The sequence below is a fragment of the Ursus americanus genome, chromosome 24 (genome assembly GCF_024610735.1).
Source record: "Ursus americanus isolate L20-20 chromosome 24, mUrsAme1.1.p, whole genome shotgun sequence".
Taxonomy (NCBI): Eukaryota; Metazoa; Chordata; class Mammalia; order Carnivora; family Ursidae; genus Ursus; species Ursus americanus.
Genome location: NC_142150.1, coordinates 752,964 through 770,591, shown reverse-complemented (window position 1 = coordinate 770,591; position 17,628 = coordinate 752,964). Strand labels below are relative to the sequence as shown.

General features: G+C 38.0%; 1 protein-coding gene across 1 annotated transcript; it reads right to left on the bottom strand.

Annotated features, from left to right (window-relative positions):
* Window positions 1–5,149: 5,149 nt before the first annotated feature.
* Window positions 5,150–6,085, bottom strand: LOC123791604 (olfactory receptor 6C3-like). Its single transcript, XM_045796454.2, has one exon. The coding sequence runs from the start codon at window positions 6,083–6,085 to the stop codon at window positions 5,150–5,152; it is 936 nt and encodes a 311-aa protein (XP_045652410.2).
* Between the last annotated feature and the right edge of the window lie 11,543 nt (window positions 6,086–17,628).

Here is a 17,628-nt window from a genome sequence, read left to right as displayed (position 1 = left end):
TTCAGTGTTTGTAAAAATCACTCTCAATACATTTCCAATCACTTTATTTCTATAGCTAATATTCTAATACACGTTTTCCATTGCAGCTATGGGAGCAAAAGTAGTGAAGAGACGTTAGATTTGGAGTTACTTTGGGCCTTTCTGGACCAAGATTCTACATGGATTTTCCCCTGCATAAGGCACATGTTTTATTTACCATATATGCCCATGTCTCACAGCAAACACTCCAGTGAATCAAATGTGCCAAGAAAGGCCTTGAGGAGGGGCGCCTGGGTGGCAGCGTTGTTGGGCATCTGCCTTCGGCTCAGGGCGTGATCCCGGTGTTATGGGATCGAGACCCACATAGGCTCCTCCGCTATGAGCCTGCTTCTTCCTCTCCCACTCCCCCTGCTTGTTTCCCCTCTCTTGCTGGCTGTCTCTATCTCTGTCAAATAAATAAATAAAATCTTTATAAAAAAATGTTATCAACATTTGCACCAATATGGGAACAGGAAACTTTTGAGAAAACTCCCAAAGAGATAGAAAGGCATAAGAAGTATTCCAGAAGCATTTGGAATATTTTGCATATGCTCTAAATGAGAAAATAACTAAATGTGCAAAGCTTTTGGGAGAGGTTTCCTGAATTTCCTAAATCAGGATTTCTTTCTAGAATGGATGCCCCCACTTTTTTTCTTGCTGAGTAAAATACTGGGACAACTTAATCTTATATGAAAAGATTACATTTTTAACATGTATTAAAATGTCTCCATAAAAGTGGCTCTCCAAGCTAGTAGGTATTAAGTAAGTTATTCAAAAACACCGAATACAGAACAACAAAAAGACTGGGATAGAGTTCAGTGCTCAGTGATTTCCCATTGAAAGGCATGAAAAACTATGGATTAAATATTCATTGAACTCTTCAGTCTTTTCCAAGAATCACTTGAAGTCATTCTCCTATCAAACTAATGGTGCTAATTCTGGAGAAGCATCTACTACCTAGAAGGTCCCTTTCCATTTGAAAGATGTGCTGGGTTTAACCCCGTAATTAATGGAAGCACAAAATCTAGGAACTTGGCAGGATTTTATAATTCCGATTTCTTTCTGTCTCATTTTAGAAATGACAAAAAAAAGAAGTCTGTGGACTCATTTGCTATTTTTTTTTTCTTTCAACAAATATCTTTTGAGGACCTGCTATCTTTAAATAGTATACAAAGCACTGCGGATAAAATAGAATCAAAATAGATATGATTCCCCCGTCATGAAATTACCAAAGATCGAAGGCAAGCCAATGAGAGAAAAAGACTTGAACAATATCACACAATAACAGGCAAAGTTGTGAGGCACATGGGTGGCTCAGTTGGTTAGTGTTTGATTCTTAATTTCAGTTCAGGTCATGCTCTTGGGGTCCTAAGATTGATTCCTACCTCAGGGCCTGAGCTCAGCTCAGAGTCGGCTTGGGATTCATTCTCCCTCTTCTCTGCCCCTCCCCCTGCTCATGCTTTCTCTCTCTCTCCCTCTCCAAGTAAATCAATAAAATCTTAAAAAAAAAAAAACAGACAGTGTTCTGAAATATATAAATAAAGTGACCTGTTTCTCAGTTCAGAACTTTGATACTATACAAAGCTATTTTTAATGAGGAAACTTACTCCATTATACCACATAATATATATATTGATCTCATTATTCTAGTCATTTTTAAAATACGAATTTATACAAAAGTTTACTTTCAACATTTTATAATTTTTCTGTTGAGTGAAATGTTCACCAAAAGCCCAAAAATAGTGACTCTTAGCTTATTAAATACTCTGAATTATTCTGATTCAATCATAGTTTTTTATAAAATTTTGTTTGATGATGATCTAATTGTTCGTATCACAGCCAATCAGTATAACTAGCATATCTATGAAAAGAGCTATTTTAACAGATATCTTTAATTTCTATTAAAGATTTCAAGTATACAAAATTTTTTTACTTTAGGGCTCAAAACATATTTTTAGTTTGATATGTAAGTGCCTCTGATATACAAGAGTATCGATGGAAGGCAGTAACCATGGGATTTTATTTAAGTGGAGTTTTAGATCCAAGAGAGATGGGTTCAAAGTCAAGCTTTGCTGTTTATTCTCATTGTAAGATTGGAAAATTAATTGTTAAAGGCCTTTCTTCATTTCTAAAATGGGTATAAACATGCAAATTTTTAACAAATTAAATAAAACATAATATGTGGAACTCTCTGTTTCTGTAAGGAGTAGCAGCTTGAGACAGATAATAAGCATGCAAAGAACATATAGAAATGTGAGATTAAACAGAAAAATAATGTGTTCTAAGACATAGGATACCTTCAGTTTCCAGTTCTGCATGTAAGAAGTCACAAGTCACCACTCGGTTCTAACAACAAGAAAAAAGATGAACAGCCTGAAAAATCAACTCATTTTGGGTCCTTAGAGCAGGCAAATCACTGCCCTCAAGATTGAAAACCAGACAGATAAAATCAAGAAATTAAGCTTTAAGGGAGCTCATGAGCAGAAACTGCCGTTGGGTTCAATGGGAGTAGGAAAACCTGAAGTGTAAGTGATGATTTGTGGAGGCTCAGTGAGGAAACTCAGAGAGTTAAAAGCTCTGGGGGAACCAAGATATTTGAGGCCCCCACCATATTGTGAGATTTATTTCCAAGAGCTCAACCAGATTCAGACGGGGAATGTCAGAAAAATCACCTCGTGCTTCTTCAGGGGAAGAGGAAAAGGGACCATTTTGAAATGCATGAGAGTGCTGCGTTCTTAAGATAGCCAGCCCTCACAGAAATCTAGCTGACCGGAGCCTAACCTGCTGGGACATTATAGAGCTTAACGGACCCCGGACAAGGAAATACCCAACTCCAGTATCCTCTAGCCTTCCACGTGGCAGAAGAGAAATACCCAACTCCAGCCCACTCTAACCTTCCTGTTCTACTTAAGTGGGGAGGAAAAACTGAGAAACACTTATGAAGTTCACAGCCCAGAGGCCTAGGCTCACTAAGAGCCTGAGCCCTAACCACAGGACTGCAGAATGCTTCCCCTCCCCCCATGCCTGACCATCACATTTCTAAAGGTCTGCTTGCTCTGGTTCTTTTTACCCAGTGCATAGTGGCTGGGTGTCAAGAAAACAGTACAAGCATAACAAAGGCAAAAAATAAATTTGAGAAGGTGGAGAATGATTCAGAACCAGACATGGCAGAGGTGCTGGAATGATAAGACTGGAAATTTGAAACAAATATATTTAATACCACAAGGACTCTAGTGGATAAAGTAGACGGAATTCAAGAACAGAAGAGGAAGACATGGAGAGAGATACAATCCAAAAAAACCCATAACAAACAAACAAACAAAAAACAACCACCGCCACTAACAACAATAAAAACAATCCTGAAGAAATAAAGAATTCCTTGGACAAACAGAAATTAAATATATGTGTTGTCAGTATCCAGGCTTGAAGGAAATTGTTAAAAGAAATGCTTTAAGAAAAAGGAAAATAATATAGGTCACAAAGTCAGATCTACATAAACTAAGGAAGAGCATTACAGAAAGAATAGTAAAGGTAAAATAAAAACATTTGTTTGTTAACTTAGGGCACTTGACATACTCTAGGTGATTGTAGGCTGCTGAGGACAAGAAGGATCTGGATGGCAGGACGTGACATCAAGGACCGGAGTTAACACAGAGAGGAACAGAGAGAGCAAGGGATTACAAACACCATCAAAATAAGAAAATGGGCACGGGGCGCCTGGGTGGCACAGCGGTTAAAGCGTCTGCCTTCCGCTCAGGGCGTGATCCCGGCGTTATGGGATCGAGCCCCACATCAGGCTCCTCTGCTGGGAGCCTGCTTCTTCCTCTCCCACTCCCCCTGCTTGTGTTCCCTCTCTCGCTGGCTGTCTCTATCTCTGTCGAATAAATAAATAAAATCTTAAAAAAAAAATAAAAAAATGGGCAAAACCTTTTAATTGGGAATATCCCCATGGAAATCTGAGAAGACATATCCTTGGAAAAGGTTTGAGAGGCCCCCAGAATTTTGTGGACTGAAGCTGGGCTGAATGGTGATGGTCTTCCTCTGCAAAAATTCAGGTTTACAAGACTGTGAGAGATGGTTTTGTTTCGTTTTGTTTTGTTTTGTTTTGTTTCAAATGCATATGTATCAACACAGAGGTTCAAGGAACATGAAGAAACAGAAAAATGCTCCAATCAGAAAACAAAATCTTTATTAGCAGAGTCTAGAGACATATAGGCACGTCTGACAAATTATTCAGGACAACTGTCACACGGTGCTCAATGAATTACAAAAGTGGCACGTGTTTTAGTTTTACTGCATTTGTTTCAAATCTTTACCAAGTATAAATATATTTTTAAAGATTTTGTTTACTTATTTGACAGAAAAAGTGAGAGAAAGATACCACAAGTGGGCGGAGACGCAGTCAGAAAGAGTGGGAGAAGCAGACTCCCTGCTGAGCAGGGAGCCTGATGTAGGACTCCATGCCAGGACCCTGGGGTCAGGACCTGAGCCGATGGCAGACGCTTAACTGACTGAGCCACCCACGTGCCCTAGTATAAATATTTTTTTAAAAATGATAGAGAGCATGGAAATTCTATAAATAGTACTCAGTAACATGATCAATATTTAACTAGTTATATGCACTAAATTTCACAAAATATAAAGCTCTACATTTAAAGTGCAAATCACAACTACTTACTGCTTTTAAGAACTGAATTTAATATACAATAGTATAGGAAGTGTAGATTTTTTAAATGTTAAGAGATCACCAATGAACTACTTGAAAACACACAAGAAATCACACACTAATTTTGAAACAGTGTGCACCTTTTAGGGAATTTATTAACAAAATTAATACTATTTTCCACATTGTGCTATAGAGTATGTCTTATAGAAATACATTTCATTTCCACAAAATTTTGTAGGAGAAATAAAGTTTACCATATTTTAAAAGAAGTCAATAAGCAATGCATTGGAGAAACTTGGGTATGGAAGTGGAAGAAATGAGCTGGGAAAATATTTAATTAACTATAATGTGGCATATAAGAGACTATAGGAAAAAGCATACTGATACAGAGATTTAGGAATTTCAGGATTTTACCTAGTTTCTCTTTAGAGTGTCCTTTTTTTTTTCTCCCCCAGAAGAAATGTTTCATTTACTTGAAGAAAATACTACTTTATGGACCACATCTTTGAAGGCTTGTTTTACTTGCTGGTTTCTCAGAGTATAAATGAAGGGGTTCAGCATGGGGGCAACAGAGGTATTGAGAATAGCTACTCCTTTTGTCAATGATGCCCTTTCTTTTGCAGAGGGATTAGCATACATAAATATACAGCTTCCATAAGAGATGGAAATGACAATCATATGAGAGGAACACATGGAGAAAGCCTTTTTTCTCTGACTGGCAGACGGGGTTCTCAAAATCGTTCTGACAATATACATGTAGGATAAAATCACCAATGCCAAAGTGAAGAGCAAAGCAACCAAAGCAAAGTAGAAACCAATCACTTCTAGGAGCCGTGTATCTGAACACGACAGTTGTAGAAGGGGAAAATAGTCACAGGCAAAGTGATCGATGACATTGGAAGCACAGTAATCCAGCTGGAGCAGGAGCATAAGGGGCGGGAAAATGGTCAGGAACCCGCCGAGCCACGCACAGAGCACAAGCAGGGTGCAGAGTTTTCTGTTCATGATGGTGGTGTAATGAAGGGGCTTGCAGATGGCAACGTAGTGGTCATAGGACATGGCAGTTAGAATGTAAAATTCTGTCACCCCCATGAAAATAAAGAAAAAGAGTTGGGCTGCACAGTTGTTATAGGAAATAGTCTTATCCCTGGTGATAATTGCCCCCAGAAATCTAGGAATACACACAGATGTGAATAAGATTTGTAAGAAAGAGAAGTTTTGAAGGAAGAAATACATTGGTGTCTGTAGATGAGGGTCCACCAAGGTTAGGGTGATGATAGTCAGGTTTCTGGTGACACTTAATAAGTATGTGATAAATAAGAAGAGGAAAATCACAATCTGAAAGTCAGGATCATCAGAAAGGCCTAGCAGGACAAACTCTGTGATCACTGTGTGGTTCATTTCTCATTCTCTCTCTCTCCTCCTCCCCTTCTCTCTCTCCTGTTTCTTCTTTAAAGATATCTAGATAGCAAGAGCATTAAAGGGAGGACATGAAATGTGTAATTCATGATGACCAAGGTCACCATCGCTGATACAGTTGTAAAATATATGCTGTAGTCCATGCTGATCTTATTTTCTTTTGAGCCTCTTGTTGGCATTTGGTTGTAATACATAATTGTGAGCTTTGCTTTATTTACTAGTTTTCTTATTTGAAATGTAGCAGAAGTTTGTTAATCTTCACACAATAACTCACATTATTGAGAAATGGTAAATAAAGTCAGTACTTCTTGCTTTGTCCAACTTATGTAAATCATTACATATTGTTTGAAAAATTTTAAAAATATGCATTTTTCTTTCTTTTGTTATCTATTTACTAGTTATACCACCACCTAAAAACAGAAATGATTGCTCTTAATTCCATCACAAGGTAAAAGTGAAAGAAGACTGAAGTACATCTTATGACATAAGAAATCAATTAATGATTTTCTTCGCAAAAATAATCATCATTAATTATTTAATTTAACTATTAATTTTATTTTAATTTTACACTGAAGCGCAAATGAGGAAAGTAAATACTTGCCTCAGATTTTAGCAGCTCTGTCACCCAGATTGTTGCCCAGTCCCTTCTTTCTGAGATATTAGCTTTATGAAAAAAATGATTCTCTTGTAATTCTGCCTCACACTTATCTTTTACATGAGAGCAGTGATCCATAAGGATATTTCAGAAACATATAGGAAAATGTCTTCTATTTGTGCTAACACATTCAGGTAATTCCCAGCTGTGCTGGATGTCCTGTGCTGTAGATTTTGATTGTTAAATTTATGACAGTTACCTCCTTTATATTTTAAATAGTCAAATTTGTGCTGCGAAGAATAGAATGCAAATCATTGCTTCTGTGCCAGACTCCGGCAAAGTTCACTCTAACCAAATTTGATTAGATTAGATTGGATTGCCTTTGATGGTTCAAAGGAAACAGTTCAGGAAATAAAAATGAAATGTTATAAACCTTAAAAAATGTGGAAATAATACGATAGTCCTCGTCAATAGCGTTGATCTAAACACTTAAGAAAGTACTGTTTGAAGGAAGGACTGAGAGGGTAGAACACCATTGGGTATGAGTGCAGATCCTTAAACTAGATCGGCTTTCCTCCCTTGCACTTACAGCTCAAATTTTCCAAGTCTACTTATTTTAACCTCAAAAGAAAGTTGTTCATTGATCTCCTGGGAAAAAGGACAAGTCCAGGATGGATCTGTGCTATATTATAGACCATGAGCAATTTCTGGAAAACATCCTTGCATTTCTCAGTGGCCTTTTAACTCTTCTCTGTAATGAATCTCCCTGGAGAATGGTTGTGTTCATCTTTGTATCCCACAGAGGACCTAAAATGTTGACTTCTACAAGATAATTACTTCCATTAATCACAATTTCTTAATATTTTATGAGTAATTAAAACTGTTATAAAACCTGCTGTCTTATAAAAATAAACTCACAATCTAATTTATATTTAATCATCTGGAAATATAAATTTTTCTAAATATATCCTTTTTGTTATTTATCCTTAGGCTTTGTTGGTGTTGAAGCATTGAGAAGCAAGTTTATTTCCTAATTCTAAGTTAAATAACAACTGGTATAAAGCACATGTTATGGACACATTTTTAAAAAATGCCAATACACACATTAATATTTTTTTAAAGATTTTATTTATTTATTTGACAGAGACAGCCAGCGAGAGAGGGAACACAAGCAGGGGGAGTGGGAGAGGGAGAAGCAGGCTCATAGTGGAGGAGCCTGATGTGGGGCTCGATCCCAGAACGCCAGGATCACGCCCTGAGCCGAAGGCAGACACTTAACGATTGCATCACCCAGGCGCCCCATACACACATTAATTTAACCCTCAGTACAAATAGCAATATTTAATTGCAGTGTCAATTTGCCCATCTAATTTTTCAACTTAGCCTTTATATTTACTTGTCATATCTTTATTTTATTTTATTTTTTTAAAGATTTTTTTTAAATTTGTTTATTTGACAGAGAGAGAGACAGCCAGCAAGAGAGAACACAAGCAGGGGGAGTGGGAGAGGAAGAAGCAGGCTCCTAGCTGAGAAGTCTGATGTGGGGCTCAATCCCAGAACACTGGGATCACGCCCTGAGCTGAAGGCAGATGCTTAATGACTGCACCACCCAGGCGCCCCTACTTGTCATATCTTTAATATTCTCATGATGAAATATCACCAAATACAAATATTTTGTTTATTTGAAATTCTGGATAGTGAATTATTATTGATTATTATTTAATGTCGTTTTTTAAGTTTCCCAAATATATTGATAATAAAAATTATATTACATATAATCAGTTAATAATAAGGCATACATTTATTCTATAATTATATAAACTAATAATACATATTATATCATAACTAGTTAATATTAAATAAGTGTAATATATCTAAATAAAATAACAACACATACACTTAACATAAAAAATACAATTGTCAGTTGGTATACTCAGATAATGACATAGTTACCAATACAGAAGTAAATCACAGTTGGAATGCAAGATTTTTTGGAAATTACTTACCAGAAGAGGGGAATTAGAACAGAGTGTGGTCTCCCCCTGCTTGTGTTCCCTCTCTTGCAGGCTGTCTCTCTCTCTCTGTCAAATAAATAAATAAAATCTTTAAAAGAAAAAAAAAAGAACAGAGTGTGGTGAAAAAGGGAAGGAAAAGGTAGGCATAACTCAAATTTATGACTGTATATACTGTATTTATATTACAGGAGCACCCAGTTACAGGAGTTACAGGAGCACCCAGTAAAAGAGCATGCTGGCAGATGTGGCTTTATATCATAGGGAGTGATACCCTTGTCCACTTGATTTATCTTATTTTCAGCTTTATTGAGATATAATTGACATAGAACATTGTGTAAGTTTGAAGGGTACAGTGTGTTGATTTTATACACTTGTGTAGTGTGAAATGATTACCATGATAGGGTTAGTCAACACATCTATCACTTACATATTTACCCTTTCTTTTTTGTGGTGAGAACATCTCAGCAACTGTTGACTGCATAATATCGTAATCCTATAGATCAGTTTTGTTGCAAGAATGAAATGGTGTCATGTTTTTACCCTAAAACCCTACTATTAGGCAAGAAACTCTCTCACAGTCATGGAGGGCGCATGCGCAGCAGTGCTCACTTGGCCGCATGCTCATTCCCACCACTTCCTGTAATTGCTGTTTGGATTTAGACGTATATCCAGGTGTACGTGGGGGAACTTTTTTTTTTTTCAAAAATTTAGGTTTGGGAATTTTTTTTGCAACTATCAACAGGAGATATGTGTTTAGTTGTCTTCTATTTTTATTCTTAGCAGCTATTGTTGATCAATGGCAGGATCCTTTAATTCATTATGTGCTGCAAAAAGGTTATGTTCGTAATCTGTCATTTGCCATTTGCTTATTCACTATTACAGTTTATAGGAAGAAGCCCAGATGCATGCCTGCTTCGTTTCTGTTCAGTAGTCAGAGTTGGTTCTCTAGGATCTTTTTGTCGGTATCTTTAGGAGGACATGGCTTTATAGATTTTGTGTTTGTCCTAGGTCACATTAGCTATTGACATACAGATTTCAAGGGAGATTGAAATTGGCATCACTCTCTCTCTGGAGTGCTTTAGCCAGGGGGGAGACCCTGCTCTTTGGAGAGTACGCTTTTCCTCTTTGATTGTTTCCTTCCCATCTTGAGGGACAAGTGTTTCCAAGTTCATGCTACAGTTTTCTGTGTTAGAACTGGACTGAGTCATTTCTCCAAAGAGGCCTCCTTATATTGCTTAGGAAATGGTGAATCAAGGTAAGAAACTGGGCACTAGCTATGATAATTACTATGAGTTCGATCATCCGTTGTAGGTATTTTCAGTAGACAGGGCCAGCAAACACGTATTTTTTTTTCAAGTAAAATGCCTGTGAAGGTAATTTCAATGTATCATTCAATTTTAAGACTACACTAGTTTTATGAAACCCCTTGTATAAAATATAAATATATATGAAATGTATATAAAATATACATGTATATTTTCTTTATCTTATGATGAGTGCCCTGGCTATGAATAGAATTAGATAAGATTGTAATATCACATTAATCCTCATTTGCTTCTTTTCCTCACACTGCACATACAGCAGCATTAGAATAACAGTGACAGGAGGAGTTAATATGGTGGAGGAGTAGGGGACCCCTTTTTCAGCCGGTCCCCTGAGTCGAGCTGGATAGGTACCAGACCAGCCTGAATATCCACAGAATCAGCCTGAGATGCAAAAGATACATCTGGATCTCTACAAATGAACATCTCCAGTGCTGAGTATTGAGGTACGAAGCGGGGAGCCGTGAAACCACGCACAGATATCAGAAGAGAAATGGAAGGGGGAGGGAGCTGCCGTGTTCGGGCACCGGGAAGTGGTAGCCACCTGCATGGGGGAGCAGGTGGACTCCCGGACCAGCACCCATGAGAGAGCAAACTGAGACCGGGAGCCAGGAGTGCGCGCCACCAGACTGAAACCAGCTCCGGTGTGCTCACTGGAAACAGACTGAGACTGGGAGCTCTGGGAGCATGCGGGGGTGGCTGGCAGCTGGCAGTGTTAGAAACAAAAAGGACAGAGATGCGCCGGCCCTGGAAGTGAGAGCTGGGACACCGGGTGTGGGGTGCACATCCTGGGACACTGCAGGGTTGAGCATCACCAAGAGTAACAGAGTTAAAGTGGCCAGAACATCAGTGGAGAACAGTCCACGATCCCTGTGTTCTGAGACAGAGGCTGAGATTCGGCTGCTGCTGCTGACTCTCAGAAGAGGCACAGCAAACTGCCAGGGAAAGCCACCAGAGAACAAAAGCCTGGAAAGACCAGCTCACAGTGTGCCCATCCCCATTCACCCTTGCAGGGGACATGGAGACTCTACCCAAACAGGGTTGCCTGAGTATCAGTGCGACAGGCCCCTCCCCCAGAAGGAAGGCTGAAAAATCAAGAAGCCCACATCCCTAAGATCCTTATAAAACAAGCGTCCACGGCCTGGGTACAGGTCAATAATTTGGGCTCTGGACAACCCCGCAATCTCTCCTCATCAGAATAACAAGAAGGAGAAGCCCCCCCAGCAAAGAAAAGACAATGAGTCTGTGGCCTCTGCCACAGAACTAATGGATATGGATATAACCAAATTATCAGAAATGGAATTCCAAGTAATAATGATCAAGATGATGTGTAGACTTGAAAAAAGTATTAACGGAAATGTTAATGAGAATATAGAATCTCTAAGGGCGGAAATGAGAGTGAATCTGGCAGAAATTAAAAATTCTATGAGCCAAATGCAGTCAAAACTAGAGGCTCTGATGGCCAGGGTGATTGAGGCAGAAGAACGTATCAGCGAATTTGAGGATGGGTTAGTAGAAGAAAAAGCGAAAATAGAATCTGGACTCAAAAAAATCCACACACAAGAATGTAGGTTACGGGAGATTACTGAATCAATGAAACGTTCCAATGTCAGAATCATTGGCATCCCCGAGGGGGTGGAGAAAAACAGAGGTCTAGAAGAGATATTTGAACAAATTGTAGCTGAAAACTTCCCTAATCTAGCAAGGGAAAAAAACATTCATGTCCAAGAGGCAGACAGGACCCCTCCGAAGCTCAACCACGACAAACCTACTCCATGTCACGTAATAGTGCATTTTGCAAATATTAGATCCAAGGATACAGTATTGAAAGCGGCCAGGACAAAGAAATTTCTCACATACCAAGGCAAAGGTATCAGAATTATGTCAGACCTGTCTACACAGACCTGGAATGAGAGAACAGGTTGGGGGGACATTTTTAAAGCTCTTTCAGAGAAAAACATGCAGCCAAGGATCCTCTATCCAATAAGGCTGTTATTCAAAATGGATGGAGAAATAAAGACCTTCCAGAATTGCCAGTCATTGACCAATTTCGTAACCACGAAACCAGCCCTACAGGAGATATTAAGGGGGATTCTATAAAGGTAAAAAGGCCCCAAGAGTGCTACAGAACAGAAAGTCACAACCAATACAAACAAAGACTTTACTGGCAACATGGCATCATTAAAATCATATCTCTCAATAATCAATCTCAATGTAAATGGCCTAAATGCTCCCATAAAACACCACAAGGTTGCAGATTCGATAAAAAGACATGACCCATCCATTTGCTGTCTAAAAGAGACTCATTTTGAACCTAAAGATACATTCACACTGAAAGTAAAGGGATGGAATACTATCTTTCATGCCAATGGACCTCAAAAGAAAGCTGGGATAGCAATTCTCATATCAGACAGATTGGATTTTAAACCAAAGACTACAGTTAGACATACAGAAGGGCACTATATTATTCTTAAAGGATGTATCCAACAAGTGGATATAATTATAAATATATAAGCCCACCAGGGGAGTAGCAAGATACACAAGCCAACTCTTAACCAGAATAAAGAGACATGTAAAGAAAAATACGTTAATAGTAGGGGACCTCAACACTCCACTATCAGCAATAGACAGAGCACTGGAGCAGAAAACCAACATAGAAACTAGAGCTCTGAATGCCATACTCGATGAGTTGGACCTCATAGATATATATAGAACACTACACCCCAGAACCAAAGAATACTCATTCTATTCTAATGCCCATGGAACATTCTCAAGAATAGACCATGTTCAGGGACACAGAATAGATCTCAACCAATACCAAAAGACGGAAATTATCCCCTGCATATTCTCAGACCACAACGCTCTGAAATTGGAACTCAACCACAAGGAAAAATTTGGAAGAAACTCAAACACTTGGAGACTAAGAACCATCCTGCTCAGGAATGACTCGATAAGCCAGGAAATCAAAAATCAATTTAAACAATTTATGGAGACCAACGAGAATGAAAACACAATGATCCAATACCTATGGGATACTGCAAAGGCAGTCCTAAGGGGGAAATACACAGCCATCCAAGCCTCACTCAAAAGAATAGAAAAATCTAAAATGCAGTTTTTATACTCTCACCTCAAGAAGCTGGAACAGCAACAGAGGGACAGGCCTAATCCACTCACGAGGAAGCAGTTGACCAAGATGAGAGCAGAAATCAATGAATTAGAAACCAGAAGTATAGTAGAGCAGATCAACAGGACTAGAAGCTGGCTCTTTGAGAGAATCAATAAAATTGACAAACCACTGGCAAGACTTATCCAAAAGAATAGAGAAAGGACCCAAATTAATAAAATTATGAATGAAAAAGGAGAGGTCACGACCAACACCAATGAAATTGGAAGGATTATTAGAAACTTTTATCAACAGCTATATGCCAATAAATTAAGCAATCTGGAAGAGATGGAGGCCTTCCTGGAAACCTATAAACTACCAAGATTGAAACAGGAAGAAATTGATTTCTTATACAGACTAATTAATTATGAAGAGATTGAGTCAGTGATAAACAACCTTCCAAATAACAAAACTCCAGGCCCGGATGGTTGTCCTGGGGAATTCTACCAAACATTCAAACAAGAAATAATACCTATTCTCCTAAAGCTATTTCAAAAAATAGAAACAGAAGGAAAACTACCAAACTCATTCTATGAGGCCAATATTACCTTGATCCAAAAACCAGGAAAGACCCCACCAAAAAGGAGAATTACAGACCGATTTCCCTAATGAATATGGACGCCAAAATCCTCAACAAGATCCTGGCTAATAGAATCCAACAGTACATTAAAAGGATTATACATCACGATCAAGTGGGATTCATCCCTGGGATGCAAGTGTGGTTCAACATTCGCAAATCAATCATCGTGATACATCATATCAACAAGAAAAGACTCGGGAACCATATGATCCTCTCAATCTATTCAGAAAAAGCATTTGGCAGTATACAGCATCCTTTCCTGATTAAAACCCTTCAGAGTGTAGGGATAGAGGGTACATTTCCCAAGCTCATAAAAGCCATCTATGAAGAGCTTACATCAAATATCATTCTCAATGGGGAAAAGCTGGAAGCCTTTCCCTTAAGATCAGGAACACGACAAGGATGCCCACTCTTGCCACTATTATTCAACATAGAACTAGAAGTCCTTTCAACAGCAATCAGACAACAAAAAGGGATCAAAGGTATCCAAATCGGCAAAGAAGAAGTCAAACTGTCTCTCTTTGCAGATGACATGATACTCTATATGGAACACCCAAAAGAATCCACTCCCAAACTATTAGAAGTTATAGAGCAATTCAGTAACGTGGCGGGATAGAAAATCAATGCTCAGAAATCAGTTGCATTTCTATACACGAATAATGACACTGAAGAAAGAGAAATTAGGGAATCCATCCCATTTACAATAGCACCAAAAACCATACGTTACCTTGGAATTAACTTAACCAGAGACGTAAAGGACCTTTATTCTAGAAACTATAAATCACTCTTGAAAGACATTGAGGAAGACATAAAACGATGGAAAGATATTCCATGCTCATGGATCGGAAGAATTAACATAGTTAAAATGTCCATGCTACCCAGAGCAATCTACACTTTCAATGCTATCCCGCTCAAAATACCGAGGACATTTTTCAAAGAACTGGAACAAATAGTCCTTAAATTTGTATGGAACCAGAAAAGGCCCCGAATCTCCAAGGAACTGTTGAAAAGGAAAAACAAAGCTGGGGGCATCACAATGCCAGATTTCGAGCTGTACTATAAAGCTGTGATCACAAAGACAACATGGTACTGGCACAAAAACAGACACATAGACCAATGGAACAGAATAGAGAACCCAGAAATGGACCCTCGGCTCTTTGGGCAAATAATCTTTGATAAAGCAGGAAAAAACATCCAGTGGAAAAAAAGACAGTCTCTTCAATAAATGGTGCTGGGAAAATTGGACAGCTACATGCAAAAGAATGAAACTTGACCACTATCTCACACCATACACAAAGATAAACTCCAAATGGATGAAACACCTCGATGTGAGACAGGAATCCATCAAAATCCTAAAGGAGAACATAGGCAGCAGCCTCTACGACATCGGCCACAGCAACCTTTTTCATGATGCATCCCCAAAGGCAAGAGAAACAAAAGATAAAATGAACTTGTGGGACTTTATCAAGATAAAAAGCTTATGCACAGCCAAGGAAACAGTCAAAAAAACTAAGAGGCAGCCCACGGTTGGGAGAATATATTTGCAAATGATGCTACAGATAAAAGACTGGTATCCAAGATCTACAAAGAACTTCTTAAACTCAATACACAAGAAACAAATAAACAAATCAAAAAATGGGCAGAAGATATGAACAGACACTTTTCCAATGAAGACATAAAAATGGCTAACAGACACATGAAAAAATGTTCAAAATCATTAGCCATCAGGGAAATTCAAATAGAAACCACACTAAGATACCACCTTACGCCAGTTAGAATGGCAAAAATAGACAAGGCAAGAAACAACAATTGTTGGAGAGGATGTGGAGAAAGGGGATCCCTCCTACATGGTTGGTGGGAATGCAAGTTAGTACAGCCACTCTGGAAAACAGTGTGGAGGTCCCTTAAAAAGTTAAAAATTGAGCTACCCTATGACCCACCCATTGCACTACTGGGTATTTACCCCAAAGATACAGACGTAGTGAAGGGAAGGGCCATATGCACCCCAATGTTCATAGCAGCTCTGTCCACAATAGCTAAATCGTGGAAGGTACCGAGGTGCCCTTCAACAGATGACTGGATTAAGAAGTTGTGGTCCATATATACCATGGAATATTACTCAGCTATCAGAAAGAACGAGTTCTCAACATTTGCTGCAACATGGATGGCACTGGAGGAGATAATGCTAAGTGAAATAAGTCAAGCAGAGAAAGACAATTATCATATGATTTCTCTCATCTATGGAACATAAGAACTAGGAAGATTGGTAGGGGAAGAAAGGGATAAAGAAAGGGGGGTTAATCAGAAGGGGGAATGAAGCATGAGAGACTATGGACTATGAGAAACAAACATAGGGCCTCAGAGGGGAGGGGGTAGAGGAATGGGATAGACTGGTGATGGGTAGTAAGGAGGGCACGTATTGCATGGTGCACTGGGTGTTATACGCAACTAATGAATCATGGAACTTTACATCAGAAACCAGGGATGTACTGTATGGTGACTAACATAAAAAAACATTAAAAAAAATAAAGACTGTTTTCTCTTAAAAAAAAAAAAGAATAACAGTGACACCACTACCATCCACAATATGATTCATACCTAGGAAAATTTTGAAATTTTTTTAAGGTATTCTTTTTGCACTTAGATTAAACCCCCTTAGATATACAGTTCAATTACAGCACTTAAGATCTCTTGGAATAATTCTGCTACATTTGCTTTTCTGAGCAACTAAATATATATTTAATTATATTTATTCCAGTTCAGTGTCATGGCTTATGCTACTAAGATACACATTTCCTTCCACTCCTTTGAAACAATGAATTCTGACTTGCCTTCTAAGGATTCCTGAGGCAGATTTCCTGAGCCATTTAAGATTGAAATTTAAAAATAATACTGAATAGTGACTAAATAAGAAGGCTAGGAAACATCTTCAATGCTTTTGTTTTTAAAACATGTTGACATCTTATCCTTCTAAAATCTTTACTGTCGAGTCAATATTAACAGTGATCTAATGACAATTTCATTGTATCAAGGTTAGAAAAAGGTCTCTATTTTAAAAAGTACATGAAATTTAAGTCTCAAATGATGTTCCTTTGACAGTCTGAGAGAGGACCTTTTGTCTGGTTCCACTTTATTTCAGGTGTTTTAAATTAAAAAATAATAATAAAATAGTGATATTTATTGTGCTGGGTGGAAGTCTCCCTTAGTAATGCATTGATTTTGAAAGTCTAGTTTTTTTGTCTTCTTTATTTACTGACTTATCTATTCTTTAGCTAAACCTTATTAAAAGCCATTTAAAAAATACATTCAGACAGTCTCTCCAAAACAGTTTGCTTTTCTGATCGTTACCCTCTTTTTCCTTTATTGAAATATTCAATAAAGTAATTACTCATGCTCAACTTAATATATTAGAGAAAAGGAAAAGAATTTAATTAACATTTTGGGCAATATCTAGCTCAGCTTCATAATTGCATTGAAATACACTTCTGGCACTACTCATTCATTCTTGACAAATCAACTAGAGTTCGTGTGAAACTTTCCATCTGTCTGCATGAATCAAAATCTCCACAGTTTATCCCACTGAGTGGTTGGAAGAATTGTTTTATTGGAATTGTCTTTTACTTTTCTTCATAATTAATTTAGATGACCATTTCCCTGACTCAATCTGAATTTTTTATATTTCTTCATTTCAATGAAGATAAGCAGACTCAGTTTTTTGAAATTCATAAAATTGTATATAGAAACAAACCAAAGGAAAAAAAGATCACCAAATCACATTTAATAGTATTTTCAGAAATAGTAACACGAGTATCTGTAGGGGTTTATGCTGAATAGCAACTCAAAACCTCAT